Genomic DNA, 20,116 nt, shown 5'->3' on the forward strand with positions numbered 1-20,116 from the left:
CCACAGACACACATTAGTATCCACAGACACACATTATTATCCACAGACACACATTATTATCCACATACACACTTTATAATCCACATACACACATTATTATCCACATACACACTTTATAATCCACAGACACACATTATTATCCACAGACACACATTATTATCCACATACACACTTTATAATCCACAGACACCCATTATTATCCACAGACACACATTATTATCCACAGACACACATTATTATCCACATACACACTTTATAATCCACAGACACACATTATTATCCACATACACACTTTATAATCCACAGACACACATTATTATCCACATACACACTTTATAATCCACAGACACACATTATTATCCACATACACACTTTATAATCCACAGACACACATTATTATCCACAGACACACTTTATAATCCACAGGCACACATTATTATCCACAGACACACATTATTATCCACATACACACTTTATAATCCACAGACACACATTATTATCCACAGACACACATTATTATCCACATAAACACTTTATAATCCACAGACACACATTATTATCCACAGACACACATTATTATCCACATAAACACTTTATAATCCACAGACACACATTATTATCCACATACACACTTTATAATCCACAGACACACATTATTATCCACAGACACACATTATTATCCACATACACACTTTATAATCCACAGACACACATTATTATCCACAGACACACATTATTATCCACAGACACACATTATTATCCACATACACACTTTATAATCCACAGACACACATTATTATCCACAGACACACATTATTATCCACATACACACTTTATAATCCACAGACACCCATTATTATCCACAGACACACATTATTATCCACAGACACACATTATTATCCACATACACACTTTATAATCCACAGACACACATTATTATCCACATACACACTTTATAATCCACAGACACACATTATTATCCACATACACACTTTATAATCCACAGACACACATTATTATCCACATACACACTTTATAATCCACATACACACATTATTATCCACAGACACACATTATTATCCACATACACACTTTATAATCCACAGGCACACATTATTATCCACAGACACACATTATTATCCACATACACACTTTATAATCCACAGACACACATTATTATCCACAGACACACATTATTATCCACATACACACTTTATAATCCACAGACACACATTATTATCCACAGACACACATTATTATCCACATAAACACTTTATAATCCACAGACACACATTATTATCCACATACACACTTTATAATCCACAGACACACATTATTATCCACAGACACACATTATTATCCACATACACACTTTATAATCAACAGACACACATTATTATCCACAGACACACATTATTATCCACATACACACTTTATAATCAACAGACACACATTATTATCCACAGACACACATTATTATCCACAGACACACATTATTATCCACATAAACACTTTATAATCCACAGACACACATTATTATCCACATACACACTTTATAATCCACAGACACACATTATTATCCACAGACACACATTATTATCCACATACACACTTTATAATCCACAGACACACATTATTATCCACAGACACACATTATTATCCACAGACACACATTATTATCCACATACACACTTTATAATCCACAGACACACATTATTATCCACAGACACACATTATTATCCACATACACACTTTATAATCCACAGACACCCATTATTATCCACAGACACACATTATTATCCACAGACACACATTATTATCCACATACACACTTTATAATCCACAGACACACATTATTATCCACATACACACTTTATAATCCACAGACACACATTATTATCCACATACACACTTTATAATCCACAGACACACATTATTATCCACATACACACTTTATAATCCACATACACACATTATTATCCACAGACACACATTATTATCCACATACACACTTTATAATCCACAGGCACACATTATTATCCACAGACACACATTATTATCCACATACACACTTTATAATCCACAGACACACATTATTATCCACAGACACACATTATTATCCACATACACACTTTATAATCCACAGACACACATTATTATCCACAGACACACATTATTATCCACATAAACACTTTATAATCCACAGACACACATTATTATCCACATACACACTTTATAATCCACAGACACACATTATTATCCACAGACACACATTATTATCCACATACACACTTTATAATCAACAGACACACATTATTATCCACAGACACACATTATTATCCACAGACACGCTTTATAATCCAACAAAACATAAATGAAGGTGTAGCGCTACATACATGTATAGGAGTTGTACCAGAGAGTATTCGTATTGGTGACAATTCCACAAAGAATCCCAGAGTGTACCTATAATTATAGAAATCTCTGATAGTGTGATAATGTATGTACTTTATGATTTTATGTTACTAAATAGTCAATACACTCACATTCTCCTGAGCTTAACACCTAAGCTCAGGGATAAATGCTAGTAGGTCCGTAGAGGCGACCTTCCCCTTCTTTGGATTATGCAGCCTCCAGCTGAGGAAGCCGTTGGAACTACGGTGAAACGCGTTCTGGGGAAGCTCCAGTGAAGACCATATGCCCTATAGAGACATTTTAAGTATTAATTTTATTTGTTTTTCACTATTAATTTAATAAAGTGTATATTTTATACAATTGTACTTATTTTGGGCTGTTGGTTCCTGCTTATGGGCGTGTAGTCCCTATACTACACTCAGTGCTGTGACAGAGCCGAACGGAGAGGCTCTACGTTTGTGAGTACATATTAATTCAAGTGTGCACAAATATTTTGTAATCCGCAATATTGCACCATATATACATTTTGTTCAAGGTATAGAAGAGACGGTAGAAGACTGCATAATCCAAAGAAGGGGAAGGTCGCCTCTACGGACCTACTAGCGTTTATCCCTGAGCTTAGGTGTTAAGGTCAGGAGAATGTGAGTGTATTGACTATTTAGTAACATAAAATCATAAAGTACATACATTATCACACTATCAGAGATTTCTATAATTATAGGTATACTCTGGGATTCTTTGTGGAATTGTCACCTATACGAATACTCTCTGGTACAACTCCTATACATGTATGTAGCGCTACACCTTCATTTATGTTTTGTTGGATTATATGTTGATGTAAATAAGAAAGATTACATTTAGGTGTTATAGCTGCTCTGTTGGTAATTGTTCCATATTGGATTGGATTTTTTGGAATTTTTGGAATTTTAGCGCCAGTATATACTCTCTATCCCACGCTTTATAATCCACACAATTATTCTGAGTAATGAAATATTCTTATGCATAGTATACTCTTGTGGTTGTAGAGGGCTGACATACAATGATGGCATTAATTGATTGCTCTTCTGTAGGGAAGAAAAATGTCATCGTCCTAATGGATGATTTAGAGGACAACAGCCAGAATAAAAAAGATAAAATCTTACGTGAACAGTATGATATTAAAGATAAAGCGTGTGAGCTGTTTCTTATCAGTGAAATGGAGAAGGAGTCATGTAACCTAAACAGTTCAAATCAAGAATGGAGTGAGGATCCCATATCACCACGACTGCAAGAGGAGCACAGATCAATGTCAAAGAAGAGGGCTCAGATTAAAGACATCATCGCAGGTTCGTTAAAGCCAGATTAGAAAACTAAAAGTCATTTCTCTATGTTTTAATGAGATTGCTCCACATTCCAAAATGACCATCACCACTTACTGTTCAGGAGTACTGCCGGTAGCAGTGATTCCAAGAGGGACGTATTTTATTCAGCTTAATATTTTGGAATACGTTATCAGTCATGTACATTGCTCACTGTATACCGGAATAACCTGAAACATATTATTTATAGTATACGAGAGACTCTAGTCAGTTAGAGATTGGCTTTATATGAAAACATAAAGGGGAATTGTAAGGAAACCAAGTATAGACAACGCTCTTTCGGTAGTTTCCTCCCGAACGGTCTGAATCTAGTGTAGAGAGACCTCTGTTCGGTAGTTACAGGCCACGAAATCCATACGACATACAAACAGCTTCACAAGATAATTCCCTTGGTAAAGCATACGAATTCCAAATAACAGTCAGAGTCCAGGATCAGGATACAAGTAGAACTAACTTTTATTCACATACATGGCTTTTTATGCAGGTCCCCATGCAAGGGGACAACCCACAGGGAGGAGTAACATTTATCCAATCCTGTACGTTAAAAATATAAAACACACCGAACACAAACAGATAGTTCCCTCCCCTAGTCCTGGAGATAATCAGGTCTGATACAGTAACAACCTAATTATCTCCAGGCTGAAAAAGCACTGTTTTCCCCAATTTCTGGAACACCCCTTTTTACATGGGGTATCCCCACAAATCCTATGTCCCCCGATAGCCCCGATCTGGGTGACCAACATATCCAAATTTCACCCAGATCGGTTCAGGGGTTCGCAAAAATGCATGGAAGTCCTTTGTGACCGGTTCACTGTGGGTGGGCTGCCCAAAATAGTTCCAGAGGTTCGTGTGGTTTTGCCGGTCACTTTAGAAAAAGGGAGAAAACGAATAAAAGTACCGAATGAATTCCCCTGGCTCCTAGCAGCGATTGTTCCCCTCATTCGTGTGCACATTTGTACCGAATAGCGCTCTTCTAGCTAATCGGTATCAATAGTTCCAGCGTTCGTATGATTGAGACCGGTGTTCGGGAAGTCGAGTGTCCGATTTTAGTTCCAGACACTCAACGACCAAGTCCCGCTGCCTTTGTTTGACGAAAAAAAGATGGCCGCGGTTTTCACTGCCACGTGGCGTTCGGCAGTACGAACGCTGACCGCACACATAGAGGGTGAAAGTGATGCCGGCTTTGAAGTTAAGTGAGCCAGGGGTGGTCTTTGTTCGGCAGTCCCATCTGCCGAATGAAAATAAACAGAAACAGCACGAAATAGGCAGAAATACCGGATAATAGAGTCATTCCTTCACACTGCTCCCCTATAAGTCCATAGGTCGGCATACCCGCCTAGACCCTGTCGGGTTGGCTTGGGGATGTCCGAGAAAAGTAGATTGTTAGGAGTCCAGTTCGGTCTGGCGTGACAGGCCATCCGCATTACCATTTTGTTTGCCGGGCCGGTACTGCATAGTAAAATTATAGGGTTGAAGGGCTAGGCTCCACCGTAATAGCCTGGGATTGTCTCCAGCTACCCGGTTAAGACATACCAGGGGGTTGTGGTCATTCATAAGGGTAAATGCCCACCCATACAAATAGGGCTGAAGCTTCTTGAGTGCCCACACGAGGGCCAAGCATTCTTTTTCCACGGTGGCATAGCTGACTTCTCGGGGTAAAAGTTTACGGCTGAGGTATGCCACCGGGTGTTCCATGCCGTCTGCTCCCACTTGGCTTAGCACGGCTCCCAGCCCAAACATGGAGGCATCTGTGTGTACAAGAAATTGTTTAGTGTAGTCGGGTGCTGCCAACACAGGAGCCTCACTCAATGCCGCTTTAAGCTTCTGGAAAGCGTCCGTGCACTCTGGGGTCCAGGAGACCTGTTTGGGAAGGGCCTTTTTGGTAAGGTCGGTGAGGGGTTTGGCCAGGGCGCTGTACTCTGGGACAAACTTTCTATAATAACCGGCCGTCCCTAAGAAGGCTAGTACCTGGGTTTTGGTACGAGGTTGGGGCCAGTTAGCTATGGCCTCTACCTTAGCTGGCTCTGGACGCTGTCTACCGGAGCCCACCCTGTGGCCGAGATACTGTACCTCAGCCATGCCTACGTGACATTTGTCGGGTTTCAATGTGAGCCCGGCGCGGTGAATTCGTTTGAGTACCCTGGACACATGACCCAGATTGTCTCCCCATGTGCGGCTGTAGACGGCAATATCATCTAGATACGCACATGGGCGTAGGAACCGGGGGGGATGGGGGGGACGCATCCCCCCCAGCAAATCATGCGGGGGGGACAGGTAATGGGGAAATCCCCCCCAGCTCCGCCGGCCCCCCTTTTGCTGCAGCCGCCCGAGCGCTCTGCAGAGAGCCTCAGGCGGCTGCAGCTCTGCCCGGGCTGGTGCGTCCATGAGGGCGCACCACCCGGGCGCAGCCAGAGGAGAGGGGCTGACAGGAGGGAAGCGCTCAGCGCTCCCTCCTGTCACTCCCTCTATGTAGCGTGGCCGAGCCCTGTATAGTCCGCCGGTACAGGGAGCATCTGTATCCTGTACCCGGCCGGACTAAAAGGAAGTGAACACTGAGTGTGCACTTCCTGTTAGTCCGCCGGGTACAGGAAACAAAAGCTCCCTGTACCCGCGGACAGTACAGAGCTCGGCCACGCTACAACACAGGTAGGGGAGGGGGGAAGAAAGAAACAGGGAGGGAGGGAGGGGGTGGGGGGGAGAAAGAAAGAGGGAGGGGGGGAGAAAGAAACAGGGAGGAAGGGGGTCAGAAAGAAACAGGGGGGGAATAAAGAAACAGGGGGGGGTGATAAAGAAACAGGGAGGGAGGGTGATAAAGAAACAGGGAGGGAGGGGGTGTGTGATAAAGAAACAGGGAGGGAGGGGGGGTGACAAAAGAAACAGGGAGGGGGGTGATAAAGAAACAGGGAGGGAGGGGGGGGATAAAGAAACAGGGAGGGAGGGGGGGAATAAAGAAACAGGGAGGGGGGGTAAAGAAACAGGGAGGGAGGGGGGATAAAGAAACAGGGGGGGTGATAAAGAAACAGGGAGGGAGGGGGGGATAAAGAAACAGGGAGGGAGGGGGGATAAAGAAACAGGGAGGGGGGATAAAGAAACAGGGAGGGAGGGGGATAAAGAAACAGCAAGGGAGGGGGGATAAAGAAACAGGGAGAGAGGGGGGATAAAGAAATAGGGAGAGAGGGGGGGATAAAGAAACAGGGAGGGAGGGGGGATAAAGAAACAGGGAGGGAGGGGGTATAAAGAAACAGGGAGGGAGGGGGAGGGGATAAAGAAACAGGGAGGGAGGGGATAAAGAAACAGGGAGGGAGGGGGAGGGGATAAAGAAACAGGGAGGGGGGATAAAGAAACAGGGAGGGAGGGGGGATAAATAAACAGGGAGGGGGATGGGATAAAGAAACAGGGAGGGAGGGGGGATAAAGAAACAGGGAGGGAGGGGGGATAAAGAAACGGGGAGGGAGGGGGGATAAAAAAACAGGGAGGGAGGGGGGGATAAAGAAACAGGGAGGGGGGTAGAAACAGGGAGGGGAGGGAGAAAGAAACAGGGAGGGAGGGGGGAAAGAAACAGGGAGGGAGGGGGAAAGAAACAGGGAGGGGGGGAGGGGGGGAAAGAGTGACAAGGGAGGGGGAGAGTGAGTGACAAGGGAGGGAGGGGGGGGAAAGAGTGACAAGGGAGGGGGAGAGTGAGTGACAAGGGAGGGAGGGGGAGAAAGAGAGTGACGAGGGAGAGAGATTGACATCCATCACACACACACAATCATGCCACCCTCACACACACAGAAACACACAATTCATCCTTACACACACTCAATGCACCCTGTGCACACACACACAATCATGCACCCCGTGCACACACACACAATCATGCAATCCGTACACACACAGAAACACACAATGCCTTCCTTACACACACTCAATGCACCCCGTACACACTCTCAATGCACCCCTTACAGACGCACACACTGCATCCCGTACATACACAGAATCACATCTTGCAGCCCTTACACATACAAACACAGATTCACACAATGCATTCCTTACACACATATCAGGACATCCCCTACACACTCCACCCCCTGTGAACAAACTCATTGGTGGAACGTGAAGGTGGACCCTGGGACCCAGACCTTGAGCTGTGTAAAGGGCCCCCAAAAAATGGAGCTGCTTCCCGTTCTCACAGAACATTGATTTTTGGGACCACAGTTACAAACAGCCTCCAGAGAGCCTGTTCTACACCAGACCAGTGGAGCCAGACTGCAGCTAGAGCCCATCATCATCCCCATCTGGTTGTAAGTAGGCAATCTAGCATATTATTTGTGGCACTAATCTCTAATTTACCTCACATTAAAGAAACAATATAGTCCCCAGAAGCACTGCAGCTTAATGTAGTGGTTCTGGTGTCTATAGCCTGTCCCTGCAGGCCTTTTAATGTAAACACGGCGGCACTCCAGCACTGGCGTTAGTTAACATGGCAGAAAAATAATTGGAAAGGGTTAGGGGGGCTACTAATAAGGATAGGGGGAGAGGGGTAGGTAGAAAAATAATTGGAAGGGTTTAGGGGGGCTACTAATATGGATGGGAGGAGGGGGGAGGTAGAAAAATTATTGGAAGGGGTTAGGGGAGTACTAATATGAATGGAAGAGGTAGGGTGGGTTCTAATATGCATGGAAGGGGTAAGGGGGTACTAATATGCATGGAAGTGGTTAGGGGGTACTAATATGCATGGAAGGGGTAGGGGGTTAATATGCGCGGAAGGGGTAGGTGGGGTTCTTTTGTGCATGGCAGGGGTAGGGGTGGTTCTAATATTCATGGGAAGGGTAGGGGTGGTTCTAATCAGGAGGATCCCGGCGCTGTATCCAGGTAAGTAAAACCCCTTCCTTGTAGTGACCCTTTAATGTTATTATTTAATCATTTATATAGCGACTGCAAATTCCGTAGCGCTGTACAATGGGATAAACAACTCCTAGTTTACGGAATAAGAATATACCCGGCGAGTAAAAATGCTATCCCCCCCAGATTTTTTGGGGTTCCTACGCCCATGGATACGCACATGCAAAGTCCTGAAACCCCTCCAGGAGCCTATCGGCCATCCTCTGAAACGTAGCCGGGGCATTCTTCATCCCAAAGGGCATAACCTTGAATTGGTATAGCCCAAATGGGGTGACGAATGCCGACTTGGGAATGGCCGCAGGCTCCAAGGGGATCTGCCAATAACCTTTGCACAGGTCCAGGGTAGTCAAGTAGTTCCCCCCCGCCATACGGTCTAGTAGCTCATCTATTCTGGGCATCATGGGGTAGGCGTCTGTTATAGTACGATCATTAAGCCTCCAATAGTCTACACAGAAGCGCGTGGTGCCGTCGCGCTTCGGTACTAGTACTACCGGGGAGGCCCAAGGACTTTGAGAGGGTTCTATTACCCCTAGCTGTAACATATCCCTTAACTCGGTGAGCATACTCTCACGCACTGCCTCCGGGATCCGATATGGTTGTTGCCGTAGCGGCGTCTCTCCCTGGGTTTCCACGCGGTGTACTGCAGCGGAGGTATAGCCTGGGGTGGCTGAAAACATCTCTCGGTATCCCTGCAGCAGTTGAGTGGCCTCACCCTTCTCTATAGGGTTTAAATTTTGGCCCAAGCCTACTTGGTCAATAGTACAGGGGGTGGTGTCTAGTAAATTAGGGAGGGGTAGCCCTTCACTATCTTCCGTGGCGGGGGCACACACGGCGCCCACATCCTCTGTTCTCTCAAAATATGGTTTGAGCATGTTCACATGGAAGGCTTTGGTCAGCCTTTCATCTGAACATTTGCTCACGATGTAGGTAGTCTCGCTAACCCGTTCTACTACTTTAAATGGTCCCTGCCAGGCCGCTTGCAGCTTATCCTTTTTAACTGGTCTCAAAGCTAAGACCTTCTGCCCTATATCCAGTACTCTATCTTGGGCTCCCCTATCGTACCATTTCCTCTGGTCCTCCTGGGCCGTCTGCAAGTTCTCCCGAACAGATTCGGCGAGAGCCCGCAGATGGTCCCAGAACTCCAGAACATACTGGACGATAGGGACTCCCCCCTCATCTGTATTGCCCTCCCAGTGTTCCCGTACGAGCTCCAGTGGGCCCCGAACTTTTCTACCGAACAGGAGTTCGAAGGGGGAAAACCCAGTGGAGGCCTGGGGCACCTCACGGTAGGCAAACAGAAGGTGGGGAAGGAATTTTTCCCAGTTCTTGTGGGACTCTGTAAAGGTTTTTAGCATCTGTTTTAGAGTGCCATTGAAACGTTCACAGAGCCCATTAGTCTGGGGATGATACAGGGCGCTGAACAGGGGTTTCACTCCACAGCTCTGCCACAATTGTTGTGTCAGGGTAGCCGTGAACTGAGTTCCCCGATCGGATAGGATCTCCTGTGGGAAACCTACCCGGGTGAATATCTGAACAAGGGCCTCTGCCACGGTCTCTGCCTCTATGTTGGTGAGGGCGAATGCCTCCGGGTATCTAGTGGCGTAGTCGACTACCGTTAGTATGAACTTTTTGCCCGACTGGCTGGGTCGGCTGAGGGGTCCTATTAAATCCACCGCTACTCGGTGAAAGGGCTGTTCTATAATGGGCAATGGGTGAAGTTTGGCCTTCCGAAGGTCTCCCCTTTTCCCTACCCTTTGACAGACGTCGCACGTCCTGCAATAATACTTGAGGTCCTGGGTGACCCTGGGCCAGAAGAATGTTTGGGTTAACCTGTCCCTTGTCTTTTTGACCCCTAGATGTCCTGCTAGGGGAATGTCATGACTGAGTTTTAACAACTCAGCCCGGAATTTACGGGGTACAATTAACTGTCTTTTGATGACCTGGGTGGCCCCCTGTCCCACCCCCCCTGTCACTCTATACAGCAACCCCTTGTACCATTCAAACTTTTCGTGCGTGTTGTTCCCTGGGGTAACGGCCACTGCCTTCCTATATCCCTCTAATGTGGGGTCGGTACGGTGCTCTTGTTCAAACCCCTGGGGGGTATCCCAAAAGGGAAAGGGGGGATCGGGTAAGGGAGGTATTTCGACTCTTACCTGGTTTTCCTCAGAGTGCAGCGGTGCTTCCAGTCTGGCTTGAGCTCGGGTGGTAACCGGGTATGCCTCGGCAGGGGTGTCTCGGGCTAGTTGAGAGGTTAAGCATCCCACATCATTCCCCAACAAAACCTCGGCGGGTAGTTCTTGCATAATCCCAACCTACAGCTGTTTGGACCCCGAACCCCAATCAACAAGGATATTAGCGGTGGGCAGTTTGTGGATCGCGCCCCCAGCCACCCTCACAGCGACTGTGCGTCCGGTGCGAGCTTGCGCCCTGATTGTGTGAGGTTGCACCACAGTCAAAGTAGCCCCAGAGTCTCTCAGCGCCCGGGCCCCCACGCCATCTACCGTAATCCACTGGCGGTGGTGGTCCCGGTTGTCACCCCCAGCTTGCACTGGGTTGACCTCGTGTAGCACACTCCACTGTTCCTCTTGGTTAGGGACAGAGTTTGTGCTTTCTTGTTGCACACAATGAGCAGCCGCCCTGGGTTGCTGTGGGGTTTGCCTTTCCCAGCTTCCCCGGTTTAAGCGAGGGCACTGATTCTTGTAATGTCCTGGTTGCTTGCAATAATGGCACACTGCAGGGGGTCGAGATGTGCTTGCTGGGTTCGGTGAGGGGTTACTCATGGAGGGTCTAGGAGGAGTAGGGTTGGTTGGAGCCGTGTAATTAGGCTTAAAAGGTGGTCTGCTCACCCCTTGCTCCTTCCTCCTGTTGTCCTGATACTCGTCCGCTAACCTGGCGGGTTCCTCCACAGTTTTTGGTTTTCTATCCTTAACCCAGTCCTTTATGTCCTCTGCAGTGTGATTAAAAAATTGCTCCAATAACATTAGTTGCAACGCATCCTCCAGCGTGGTTGCTTGGCAGCCCTTCATCCAATTACGGGCCGCCCTGTGTAGCCGAAAAGCCCATTCTGTGTGGGAATCTCTTCCCGTCTTCCTTAGATCTCTAAACTTTTTCCGGTATGCCTCCGGAATTACAGTATATCTGGCCAACAAAATGTCCTTTACCTTTTCGTAATTATGTATGTCCCCCTCAGGTACTGCTCTGTATTATTAATTATGTATGTCCCCCTCAGTAGGTACAGTAGGTACTACTCCTCAGCTGCTCTACCTGACAGTTTGCTGCTAATGACTGCAGCCCATTTTGTGGAGTCTAATCTCTCCAGTGCACATTGCCGTTCAAAGTCTTGTAAGTAACTGTCAATTTCCATCTCACTGTCATTAAACGATTTAAAAGCTGCATAATTCACCTTCTTTGGTAGTTCGCCAGTACTTCCCGGGGAGTGTAGTAAATCTCCCTGTGACGGTCTGTCCCGGTCTTCTCGCTCTTTTTGCGATTGTCTGGCTTGTGCCATGACCTGCAGAACCACCTCTGAAGTCGGATTGGGCCCCAGTAGGCTGATCATCCATCGGATGTCCTGTTGCATCACGGTTTCTTCCTCTTGATCCATCTCTGTATTACTGGTATTATCGCTCTGTATTAATTCTGCAATTAACGTGGCTTTTGTCTTGTTACTTTCCACTCTGCCCCGAGCTTCCAGTAAGTCCTTTAGTGTGGTTCTTTTAAGTAGCTGGTACTGCTGAGCCATTCATTCCCTTGCTTGGTTTGAAATGTCCATTCGGTATTCGAATCCCTCCGCTTGCCACCAGTTGTAAGGAAACCAAGTCTAGCCAACGCTCTTTCGGTAGTTTCCTCCCGAACGGTCTGAATCTAGTGTAGAGAGACCTCTGTTCGATAGTTACAGGCCACAAAATCCATACGACATACAAACAGCTTCACAAGATAATTCCCTTGGTAAAGCATACGAATTCCAAATAACAGTCAGAGTCCAGGATCAGGATACAAGTAGAACTAATTTTTATTCACATACATGGCTTTTTATGCAGGTCCCCATGCAAGGGGACAACCCACAGGGAGGAGTAACATTTATCCAATCCTGTACGTTAAAAATATAAAACACACCCAACACAAACAGATAGTTCCCTCCCCTAGTCCTGGAGATAATCAGGTCTGATACAGTAACAACCTAATTATCTCCAGGCTGAAAAAGCACTGCTTTCCCCAATTTCTGGAACACCCCTTTTTACATGGGGTATCCCCACAAATCCTATGTCCCCCGATAGCCCCGATCTGGGTGACCAACATATCCAAATTTCACCCAGATCGGTTCAGGGGTTTCGCAAAAACCATGGAAGTCCTTTGTGACCGGTTCACTGTGGGTGGGCTGCCCAAAATAGTTCCAGAGGTTCGTGTGGTTTTGCCGGTCACTTTAGAAAAAGGGAGAAAACAAATAAAAGTACCGAATGAATTCCCCTGGCTCCTAGCAGCGATTGTTCCCCTCATTCGTGTGCACATTTGTACCGAATAGCGCTCTTCTAGCTAATCGGTATCAATAGTTCCAGCGTTCGTATGATTGAGACCGGTGTTCGGGAAGTCGAGTGTCCGATTTTAGTTCCAGACACTCGACGACCAAGTCCCGCTGCCTTTGTTTGACGAAAAAAAGATGGCCACGGTTTTCACTGCCACGTGGCGTTCGGCAGTACGAACGCTGACCGCACACATAGAGGGTGAAAGTGATGCTGGCTTTGAAGTTAAGTGAGCCAGGGGTGGACTTTGTTCGGCAGTCCCATCTGCCCAATGAAAATAAACAGAAACAGCACGAAATATGCAGAAATACCGGATAATAGAGTCATTCCTTCACAGGAATGATTGTTTATGCTTGAAATCTGGATGACAAAATGTAACAACAATAGCTGGATTGGCTAATTTCTCCAACTCAGGTAAACTCACGCTCGGCTATTTTACATTTTATTATTTAGATTTCAATTCACTACAAGTCAGAGTTTAGTAAATAAACTTCAAAGAGAAAACACAATGGTTTTGCTCACATGTACCACCCGGGATAAATAAGAGACCTTGTGAATGTTACTGGAAGTACAGGACATTCAGGGACAACATGGAGAATCATAGTGGGAGAGGCTCTCTTACATGGTTCACACATAGCACTTAATCAGAGGCATCTCGAATGTTACTGGAAGTACAGGGCACCCAGGGACAACATGGAGAATCATAGTGGGAGAGGCTCTCTTACATGGTTCACACATAGCACTTAATCAGAGGCATCTCGAATGTTACTGGAAGTACAGGACATTCAGGGACAACGAATCGTAGTGGGAGAGGCTCTCTTACATGATTCACACATAGCACTTAATCAGAGACATCTCGAATGTTACTGTAAGTACAGGGCACCCAGGGACAACATGGAGAATCTTAGTGGGAGAGGCTAACTTACATGATTCACACATAATAAGACGCCTCTTGAATGTTCTTGTGTCCTAATTCTTATCTATTAAAATTTAATTATCACTTTAATCTGTCATGGAGAAACATTTGCAGGATCCACATCATTGTTAGAATGCAGAATATTCTGTCCGAATCTCCCTTCGCCACTGGAATCAAATGACTCTATAGCAGTCCACATCCCAGAACATTTCCCTAAAGGTCAACTCTGCAGCCGTGACCACTATAACGTCAACACTGACGCTTGCTCTACAATAATATCCCACAGCTTATCATATTAAATCACTGGACTTTGTCGTTATGGTGTCTAGTGCAGTGCTTGGAGCCCTCAGAAAGCACTAGGAGTATCCATCAATGGAGGTACCCAGTCGGGGTGCCAGGCGATCCGTTACAGTGTGATTCAAGGCCTTTAAAAATATATATATATCTATAGCATTTTTTATTGTGACAGTGGGATCCTGGGGTAGTTTCTCGAAGACATTGGGGTCATTGAGTTGTCTCAAAGCTTCTTCTAATAGTTTTGGAGAGCATAACTAGACCTCCACCCTTATTTGCTGGTTTAATGATTATGCTTTCATCTTTTTGAAGTTCTTTGAGGGCTGATTGTTCATTGCGGGTGGGGTTATGCTGTTGATATTTGTGAATTTTAATGTTCTCGAGGTCTTTATGAATTAGTTTTTCAAACACCAGGGGGCCAGATTTGAAACTTGCTGGGTAAAAGTTAGATGTTTTTTTTTTAAATGAGTGGTTACTATTCTTGACTTTGTCGTAGATAGTGAATGATGTGGGTGGGTGTTGCAGCTGTGGTTATGGATTTGTCTAAGAGTGGCTTTTCTGACAAATGTATTTACATCTAAAAATGCTTGGAAGGGCTGAAAAGGGTTAGTGGGTGCGAATTTAAGACCTTTGTTTCAAACGGAGATATGTGTAGAGGATAAAACTATTTGGGACAAATTAAAAATACCTAGTGACTTTTCATCTGGAGGGCTTATGGTCTTTTCAATCTTTCTCTTTTGTAATCTTCCTCCTGCTCTCCCTCCTCTTTGCTTAGATTTCTTTTTCTGGTCATATATTTTTGTTGCTCCTCTTGGGACTTTATGTATATATATATACTTTTGTGCTATACTATAGCTTCCTAATTGTTTCTATTTATTAGTTTTTTTATGTTTCACCTCCTGGTATGGGCCAGAGAAATCAGAGCTTTCTTTTAAGTAGAGAGACATATGTTATTGCTAAAAAAATAGCATCATTTTTATTTGACTTATTGACTATCTCAATCGTACCCCTTTTATTGCCGCAGCTGGAAGTAGCAATGTGAATTCCACTCACCTTGTCAAACTGGAGAGTTTATTACCTAAACGAAAAATGTATAATCACTAGTTGTAATAGAAAAATATAAATCAAACTGGTTAAATCGGGATTGTGAGTGATTGTCAGTAACCTGAGCTTCCTACAAATCTTACCGCAAAGTCATAACAAATAACGCTCAACCAAAGTAGTTATAGTCAAACCGGCTAGTCGTGACATTCAGGGTATTGTTGACTGTAACACTCCTTGTTAGGTGGGAATAGATTAAATGTGATATCTGCATCTTGGTATCAATGTGGGAATGTGTTTGTATCAAAATCTGTCAATTTTCACTAATTCTCACCTCTTACATTTGCAGAGGCCTCTCCTCATACAGTCAATGATAAGGATTCTTACAGCAGGTCATCTTCCTACAGGAGTCCAGGTAGGACGCAGTGAATTCAGTTAATCTGAACCTTAACCAAACATTCATGATTCACATACTACACTACTGAGGTTAAAAATACATGATGTAACTGTAAAATGTATTTCATTAAATGAGGTTTTATTATAAATGAAGAGATGGTGATTTATTAAAGGAACACTGCGAGCACAATAATAACCACAGCCCGCTGTACCTCGGTGTCCTCCCAGGGTAAATATTCACGCCTTCCGAGAACAGCTTAAAAACTTGGCCACCAGTCAACTCTTCTTCTACAGCCAAAAGCTTCTGCAAGGAACCTCCGTTACCACTACTGAGCTAAATCCAACTCATTGGCCAACCTCCCTCCACCACTGGCCTTAGCTTAGTGCATGGAGATTTTGGCTAAAGACATGGTTATGAGCTGGTTCAGGCAGGGGGACTGAAGTGACCATTTACCTGGACTTTAGTTTTTATAGGATTAGGGGTTCTAATGCACCCACAATCAGCATTATCCTACGTTAGTTACTATTTATCTAGCAGATGTCAGCTAGCCAAAACATGGAGAGCTTCAGAAACATTTATACTACCCTAGTGGTCCCAGGCTTCTCTCCTGCATTGTGATTCACTGGATTTCATAACATATCAGACAGGAATCGCATTCAATCCACATAAACTAAGGGTGCTAAACCAGACCATGGGCCAGTACAATCCCAACACACAGAAATATTGATAATAGAGAAGAGGTCCAGGCACTCCAATAGCGTTAGCACATTTATTGGAACATGTGTTCAGGGCCGGCCTTAGGGGTGTGCAAGCTGTGCAGTGACACAGTGTGCCATGGCAGCAGGGGGTGCCATATGGCCAACCTCCCTGGTTGAGAGGTGTGAGGGAGTAAACAGAACTCTCCTATAATGTAGGCCGTAGCCTAGCTGCAGCTTGAGGATTTCATTATCCTCCAGCCAGGACTGTCCGATAAGACAGGAGGCGGTGTTAAATTCGATGAGGGGGTGGAGATATATGAGCAGCAGGGGTGGAGCTACACACAACCAAACCCACTGCCTGATGGCTTATGGACACTGTTGGGGGAAGCAGGTAGGAGTCCCTGCTCCTCAGACACCTATACACCAGGGACTACAGTGCCTCTGCTCCCCCCAGGCAGCCCATAATGGAAGCAGGTACCTGTGTGTCTGTGTGTGTGTGTGTGTGTGTGTGTGTGTGAGATTGTCTGTAATTGTGTGTGTGTGTGTGAGAGAGAGAGAGAGAGAGAGACTGTCTGTAACTGTGTGTGTGAGAGACTGTCTGTAACCGTGTGTCGCTGTCTGACGGTACCTGTAAGACTGTCTGTAACGGTGTCTGCTTGTACCTGTGTGTGTGACTGCCTTAAACTGTGTGTTTGACTATTTACCTGTAACTGTGTGTGACTATGTGCCGGGTACTTCGTGCCTCTGGCTCTCCCTAGGAGAGTAATATCACAGTGCTTGTCATATTGAAACAGACTTGGCAAACAGATTTCATTCCAGCTACCTGCTTCTAATTGTGAGATTTGTAAACATGCTTCTTGCATGCGAACACCGGAAAACAACAATTGTCATTATTCTTCATTATTGTAGGAAGACGCTATTCTGACACTGACTCCCAATTCACTGAATCGATGTTTGACTCTCAAAGAGGTGAGAATGGGCCTGAAATACTGAGGTTTAAAGTATCTACCTTAGCCACATTGATGGATACGTTCTTTCAGGATGCAGAGTTATCACATTAATAATGCTGGCTGAAACAACTGTAATATATATATTGTTACGGGGCCAAGGGGCTGAAGTCCTAGAGGCCAGGACTTGAATTTGTTGTACAAAAAAAAAAAACAAAGATATTTAGTTAGGAGACGAGGGAAGAAATGTATCAAAGTGTCTGTTTGAAAAAGTGTTGCAAAAATGTAAAGAAGGTTAGGAGTCACCAGTGGAATGTGCCTGCTGGTATCACTGGTTCCTATGGTGATCGTCCTACTTTTAGGCCTATTCATACGTTTTCATACGTTCCTGGGGAATAATTGTTTATTGACCAAACAGACAGTCAAAGACGACGCATATAATAGTTATTGATCAAGTCTTTGTGATACCAGCTTCATGGTATAAACGTGGACGGGATATGTGTGGATATTTGACTGTGTTTGCTAATCCTTGCCTCTTACAATTACAGCCAAAGACTTTACCGATAATAATTCCCAAATCACAGCACCGTCTTCCAACTATAATTCAGGTAAGGCTGTGGAGGAAAACACAATCACATCAATCATTAAGTCATTTTTCCTGTATTTCTTTCATACTTCAACATTAAATTAGAACAATTTAAATTTATGGTAGCAGTAGATAAAATTAAACCTAATATTGCGATTTACATTAAATTTTTTTTTTTTAATAGTTTTTTCCGAATAAGAATGTATTTCCATAACATTAGTATTAACCTGATATTAGCAATAGTAATAACTCATATTATGAACGTAATTTAAATCTCTTCCTGAATTATCTGGTTTCTTTCTCACAATTTCCGATCCAGGAATTGGAGCCCATCTTCTCCCGCCATCATCTGGTGCACAGGCTTATGGTAAGTGTTTGACGGTGTGAGATATTTATAAAATCATCCGAAAATTAATATTCTGCCTTAAAACATATCTTATTTAGTTTCAGATGACACGAAAGAACGCCAGAATCTGGTAAGGAACTTTAATCTAGCTCGTCCTTCCTGCTGGAATCCTTCACGGACTTCAAGGGGAATTAAATGGTTTCCGTCATTGATAAAAATAATCTGACAATCTAGTTCTCTGCTTTGTAGTAAATATAAACTCTCTAATATACTGAACTAAACAAAATAGCATTCTGATTGTAATATCACCAATTGTAGGCTCACTCCAGAACTTTTTTGAACAGGTATTTTTACGAATCTCATCAGAAAATTATTGTGGAAAATATCATATATATATTTAGGTTTTTTATCCATTTTATTTTTCAGAATTTCATTCGACTTGTTACTGCATATAAAAATCTGCGTAATCAAGACAAAGCTTTAGGCTTATATATCATGTGATGCACAACATTTGCTCGTCTGAGTAGAGTAAACCTATAGCTTCAGTGTAGTATTTTCCTTGTGTAAAGCCGTCCAGGTAGCAGTGACAGCAGATATGCCAGGTTAGGACGATGTTCATCAAAGGAATTCTGACAATCTGCCGTAGCTCCTTTGCTAACAGTGAGCATTTACACACAATATGGAGTCTTAGCAACAGCTGGTAACAATAGCATCCGGGTTGGAACCAGTCACTAAGTTCGTCCCGTAAATATTAATGGGAATTGTCAGTGAATGCTGGTCATTCCCTGTCACTTCTTGTGAATTTGGGAGATACTTATCAGCTTTTACTTGCTAAAAACAAGTAGCGGCTAGCCAGTAGAACTAGTGACAAAGCAAGTGTTGGATTTCTGGGGTAAATGTTTCCAACGTCTGAGCATAATTTGCTTAGTGTATGTAATAAACATCATTTGCCATCGCTATATAAATGTTTCTCTTAAATCGCTTGTGAGTTTTCTACGCCACCATAACTGATTAGAAATGGATGTCAGACTCTAATGTAACCAGGCGTTTATATCGAAGACTTTCTTTCAGATGGAATGTCAATGACAGCATTCATTTATAAAGAATTGAAATAGAAAAATAATAGTTTTAGTTCACAAACCCTGAAATTACTTAAAATTCTTTACAATTATAAGATCTAAAACAGATGCTACTTAAAGTGAGACAAATACTTTTACTAAAATTACTTTTTTTTCTCTTGTAGAAGCGAAGTTCAGATGATGCTGAGAACCCAAATCACACCCCTAGAAAACACAGGAGGCTTTCTAACAAGGTGCGTGGAAATGATATCAGAACTCATAGTCCTTGTTATATTACAGGTAGTCAATGAAGAAAGAGAAAGGTCCAGGCACCCCAAGACTTAGAAAAAGACCCTAGGGTCGAAACGTTGCTGCTGGTCACTGAAGTTCAATAAAATGCCCATCTAAGCCTTGGAGTGCCTGGACCTTTATCTTTCTTCAATGCCTACAAGCTCCTTCTTGGGCCTTGGTGCTGGCCCCTGGTTTTAGTTGCACCCCGGCTTTATTTTTGGATTGAAAGCAGTTCCAATTTTTGTTTTCTGGTTTTATTATATTAAATGATCCACGGTACGCCAATGCCATTAAGCAAAGTAAACAAGATTCACTTTATTATATTTAATGGACTGATCTTGCGATAGTTCTCCCTCAACTAACATAAT

At 44.1% G+C, this 20,116-nt stretch overlaps 1 protein-coding gene across 2 annotated transcripts in view; it reads left to right on the forward strand.

Annotated features, from left to right (window-relative positions):
- The window catches only part of LOC134571058 (uncharacterized), a 29,730-nt gene that overhangs the window by 7,312 nt on the left and 2,302 nt on the right, over positions 1-20,116 (forward strand). For both annotated transcript variants that reach the window (XM_063429103.1, XM_063429102.1), the window contains exons 3-9: positions 3,483-3,737; positions 15,775-15,840; positions 17,430-17,489; positions 18,016-18,075; positions 18,373-18,420; positions 18,498-18,529; positions 19,643-19,711. In XM_063429103.1, the coding sequence (XP_063285173.1) occupies positions 3,483-3,737; positions 15,775-15,840; positions 17,430-17,489; positions 18,016-18,075; positions 18,373-18,420; positions 18,498-18,529; positions 19,643-19,711 (590 nt within the window). The remainder of the gene's footprint in view (positions 1-3,482; positions 3,738-15,774; positions 15,841-17,429; positions 17,490-18,015; positions 18,076-18,372; positions 18,421-18,497; positions 18,530-19,642; positions 19,712-20,116) is intronic.

This window comes from Pelobates fuscus, chromosome 8 (genome assembly GCF_036172605.1).
Source record: "Pelobates fuscus isolate aPelFus1 chromosome 8, aPelFus1.pri, whole genome shotgun sequence".
Taxonomy (NCBI): domain Eukaryota; kingdom Metazoa; phylum Chordata; class Amphibia; order Anura; family Pelobatidae; genus Pelobates; species Pelobates fuscus.